Raw genomic sequence first — 4,787 nt, forward strand, 5'->3', positions numbered from 1 at the left:
TACATCATCTGATTTCTTGACTGTTGCTTCTGTGAGTATTGATAGTTGATCCAAGAAGAATGAAGTCCTTGACAACTTCAATCTTTTCTCAGTAGGCACATGTATATTATCCTATCACATCCAGCATTGTAACTTGTGACTGATCTGGATATGCTCTTTTTGACGATGAAAACAACACCATTCCTTTTCAATTTGTAATTCCAGGCATAGTAAACCATGTGATTGTCAGATTAAAAATGGCCAATACCAGTTCATATCAGCTCACTAATACCTAAGATATCAATGTTTATGCATTCCATTTCATTTTTGACAACTTCCTATTTTCCCAGATTCATACTTTGTGCATTCCATGTTCCAATCCACCATATGTCTACCCAATCAGCCATCTTGATTGTATCAGAAAGAAACATCCCAGGAGCTATTTATGAAAAGTTCTTGTGGGTGGCATGGTCTTGTTCAAGAATCCCTATAACCTACTTTGTGATTCTCTTGTTACATCAAACTGAAAATGAAACTCACTGCTTTCAAGCCAGTTTCCACTCATAGCAACCCTCTATAGAAGTCTGCAAGTTAAGCAAGCCAAGCATCAAGGCTATGCAATCATGTGGATAAGATGTTTGGTACCAGAACATACGCCCTGCATCTTCCTTTCCCAGTTTTGATAGTAAATGGTGAAAAGCAGACACTATGCCTGAGAATGAAATGTTGACCAGAGGCTGGAATCACTCAGAGATAACAATTAGGATAACCTCACCAGGTACATCAACCAGATGAGCAGAGTTGCTTTTTTGGGTGAAGGGAACTGAGAATGATTAGTAGAGGAGGGAGATACTGAGAATCCTCTGTAGCCTTGAAACTACCAGGTATTGTCATTTATTCCCTGTTCCTCTTCTTACGTTTTCTCCCCTCAGAAAAGGGCCAGAAGAGCCATAAAGGAGCTGCTTTTAGAATTTGTACAAAGTATATCCAAATATGCCAAGGTGTGTACTGTGTTGGATATTGTGCTTGTTACCAACATTCCCTTTCAGGATTAATTAATTATTCTTCTAGGTGTGTTGAATATGACTATCTGAGAGGTTTCAAACTTCAGTCCTTTTTTAGAACTGTCTCAGTTAAAGAAGACTTCATCATTCAATGTCACAGCCCTCAGATCCCTTCTGTGGGAAGATTATCTGAGAACTACCTTCATCCTCCACTGAGTTTGTGCTGCCAAGTTACTTCTGGTCTGCTCTTGGTCACAGACTGAGCACAGCAGGGTACAGATATAAGCCAATTCTGCATCATATTAGTTCTTTTTGTTGTTGTTGGTAGGTGCCATCGAGTCAGTACTGACTCATTGTGACCTTATGCACAGCAGAAAGAAACATTACCCGATCCTGGGCCAACCTTACTATTGTTGCCATGCTTGAGTCCATCGATGCTACCACTTGACCAACTCATCTCTTTGGGGGTCTTCCTCTGTTTTCTCTGACCCTCCACCTTACCAAACATGATATCCTTCCCCAGAGACTGGACCCTCCTGAAACTATGCCCACAGTATGAGAGACGAAGCTTGGCCATCCTGGCCTTCAAGGAGCACTCTGGCTGCACTTCATCCAACACAGATAAGTTGGTTCTTTTGGCATCCCATGGCACGTTCAATATTTCCCTCCAACACTATAACTCAAATGCATCAATTCTTCTGTGGTCTTGCTTATTTACTATCCAGCTTTCACATGCATATGAGGTTATTGAAAATACCATGGCTTGGGTCAGACACACCTTAATCCTTAAGCTGACATCTTTGCTCTTCAACACTTTAGTAGCATCAAAATCAGTGAACACTTTTTTTGACTTTGACATGATCCTTGTACCTCCTTATCATTATGGACATCACGTGACTCAAAATCTCTCCAAAGATTCTTTAAGTCAAACAAATTGCAGGGTGGAATTTCATGTTCAGAGTAATGGTTCCTCAGTTTGGTTCTTTGAAGAAGTTTAAATTTCCTTAGGTAGCATCTTGTAAGTGTTAATCCAAAGCAAATAAAGATGAATTATTTGTTGGATGGAATAAATATAGCTTCCTCAAAAGAGACAAAGTTAATTGAAACTTTTTTTCATTCTGTTATCTTCTTTGTACCCAAGGGACATGAAGGGCTTGGTGAGTGGAAGGACGTTAGAACAATTTATTTAATGAGAAGCTAGGAGAATTCAACCCCAGAGGCTCTGGAAACATTAAATATATCTTCTTTGCCCCTCACCTATAATTGTCAGATCCCAGCCTAAGTGAAAACCCAGCTGGGCTTCTCAGGGACAGACCAAAGAGAAAAGAAAGAACTTCAGTGATGCCATGGAGGTTAAGAAGCAAAAGAGATCAACAAGTGAGTACTGGGTCTGGTACCCATGGTACTGATATTCAAATTGTTCTGTATTTAGTTCATTTGTGATGGTAAAGTTCCTGTACAGAGAAGACACCTTAGTTTCCATTGCTGCCAGTTTTCCAGCTCTCCTCTGTTATACTTTTTATTTTATGGAATCTGTTGTCTATCTCCAAGAAGAATTGTAAATGATTCTTTCCTGAATGGGTTATTTTCCAAAGAGACTCCATCTTATCTTATCTTTCCCATTTTTATCTTTCTCACCAAACACCACTTCACCTTCTTCTGGTGGTGGTGGTGGTTGTGTGCCACCAAGTAGGTTCTGACTCCTAGTGAACCTGTATGTGGTCCCTAAGGCTGTGAATCGTTACAGGAGCAGACAGCCTCATCTTTCTACCAAGGAGTGACTGGTAGAATTGAACTAATGACCTTGTAGTTATCAGCCCAACTCATAATCCACTAAACTACCAGGGCTGTTTTCTCTTCAATTCATTTTCATATATAAATGTATATACATATTGCTGTCAGATTTCTGACATTCAGTGATTTATTCATTAACTATTCAAGGAATATCTTTCATATGCAAGGTTTTGCATATTTGGACATTAGATTAGAATTTTCTATATGTGCAGGACCACAAGGTTAGTTTGAACAATAAGTTAACAGTTCAAACCCACCAACTGCTCCTCAGACACTGTATACAGGGTTGCTATGGGTCAGAACTGACTCAATGGTAGTTAAGAACAACAGTTTTAACTGCAAATGAAAGCAATTGGTTTCTTAATACTTATTCAATATCTAGCTGACGTGTTTGTTGTTATTTAATGTTGTCAAGGTGGTTCAGACTCATAGTGACCCTTTATTGGGTATCTGAGGAGCAGAGAGTGGGCTTGAGCTACTGACTTTCTGGTTAGCAATGCTACATTATTGATAGCAATTACAAGTTTTGCTTTTTAATAAAAGGTTAATTTCCTTAAATCCAAACCAAACTCCCTATCATCAAATTGATTCTGAATCACTGAGATCCTCTATAGGGTTTTCAAGGCTGTAAATCTTTAGGGGAACAGAAAACCTCAGCTTTCTATCTCAGAGCTACTGGTGGGTTTGAAGCAATGACCTTGTGGTTAGCTGTCCATGCTGAGCTATGGTGTTACCAGGCTGCCTCTGTAGTATCCACAATATCACCTATGAACAATAAGCATTTCTTCCATATCTGTACTCAAATTCATCTCCATGTTTTATCTTAACCATTGTCTTCATTCAGAAGAATGTGGAAGGATTTATGTGGGGGTCAATTTTCTTAGCTTGTTCATGAACTTAATCCAAGTTTTGAAGGTTTTAATAGAAAGTGTTCTCTTGGCTGGATTTCTGGTGTGGCGCGGTAAAATAAGTGATCCACCACAAAGTCAGTATGAACAGCAAAGTCAGCAGTTCAAATTCACTAGCTGTTCCTCACAATCCTACCAAGTGTTGCTATGAGTCTGAACCAACTTGATGACACTTAACATCAACAATATTGTACTGGCTCTAATTTAAAAATAACTATTTTTTAAATTGGGTTATGAAATTTGTGTTTCATTTCCTTGTTTACCAAGAAGATCTGACTTGGCTGCTAACCTTGACAATGGCTGTTAATTTTTTCAAGTGTGTTTTCTATTGTTATTGTTGTCATGATTTTTCTTCACTGACATCATTTTGTCATAAATCAGGTTATCAAAGTAACTACAATTAACCCAGTTCTGGAATATATATTACTTGTTCATGGTGTATTATTGTGTTCAATTTGAAATGAATGCATTTCAATTTAAAGTCAAAAGTATTATCAATTTTCATATTATATTCAGATATGCAAAGACACTTTTGATTTTATTTTTGTGATATAGTTGACTATGGTGGTTTCAATGCCTATTTTTCATCTAACATTTGCATTTTTTGAGCACCTACTATATACTGACCACCATGCAAGTCTCTGAAGAGAAGATGGAAAACAAACAGAATCACACCTTATGACCCACAAGTAAATTGAACATTAGCAACATGAGTGGCCCATCCGGGTGCAGTCCTGGATGTTGTAGCTGTGACCTCACAAGCTTTGTCCTCTTTAGCTCTCATTCTACTCTGTATTTCCCTGACTTCTCAAATGCTTTCCATCACCAAGTGCATCATTCACAGGACACCTGAGGCTCTTTCCTCTTAGTCTAGAATGTTTGTTTTATCCTTGGTTTTCTGACGATGACATGTCCTTCCTCTTTCAACTAAATAATACTATGTCAGAGAATCCTTCCCGAGTCACCACCCCAGTCTAAATTGTGGTTTCAAATATTTCATTTTTTAATCAACTAACACTTTTTATGCAAAAGGAACCCAGAACTGGGTGATACTATCAGAGGAGGGTGAATCCAAATTGACTCTCAAAAAAAAATTTACAAT

The 4,787-nt window shown here is 38.3% G+C and overlaps 1 protein-coding gene across 1 annotated transcript in view; it reads left to right on the forward strand.

The window, feature by feature from the left end:
• LOC102830968 (olfactory receptor 7D4-like) overlaps nucleotides 1-1,034 on the forward strand; it is a 15,701-nt gene extending 14,667 nt beyond the window's left edge. The window contains exon 2 of the mRNA XM_006877416.1: nucleotides 912-1,034. Coding sequence (XP_006877478.1) covers nucleotides 912-1,034 — 123 coding nt within the window. The remainder of the gene's footprint in view (nucleotides 1-911) is intronic.
• The last annotated feature ends 3,753 nt before the right edge of the window (nucleotides 1,035-4,787 follow it).

This window comes from Chrysochloris asiatica, unplaced genomic scaffold (assembly GCF_000296735.1).
Source record: "Chrysochloris asiatica unplaced genomic scaffold, ChrAsi1.0 scaffold00493, whole genome shotgun sequence".
In the NCBI taxonomy this organism is placed as follows: domain Eukaryota; kingdom Metazoa; phylum Chordata; class Mammalia; order Afrosoricida; family Chrysochloridae; genus Chrysochloris; species Chrysochloris asiatica.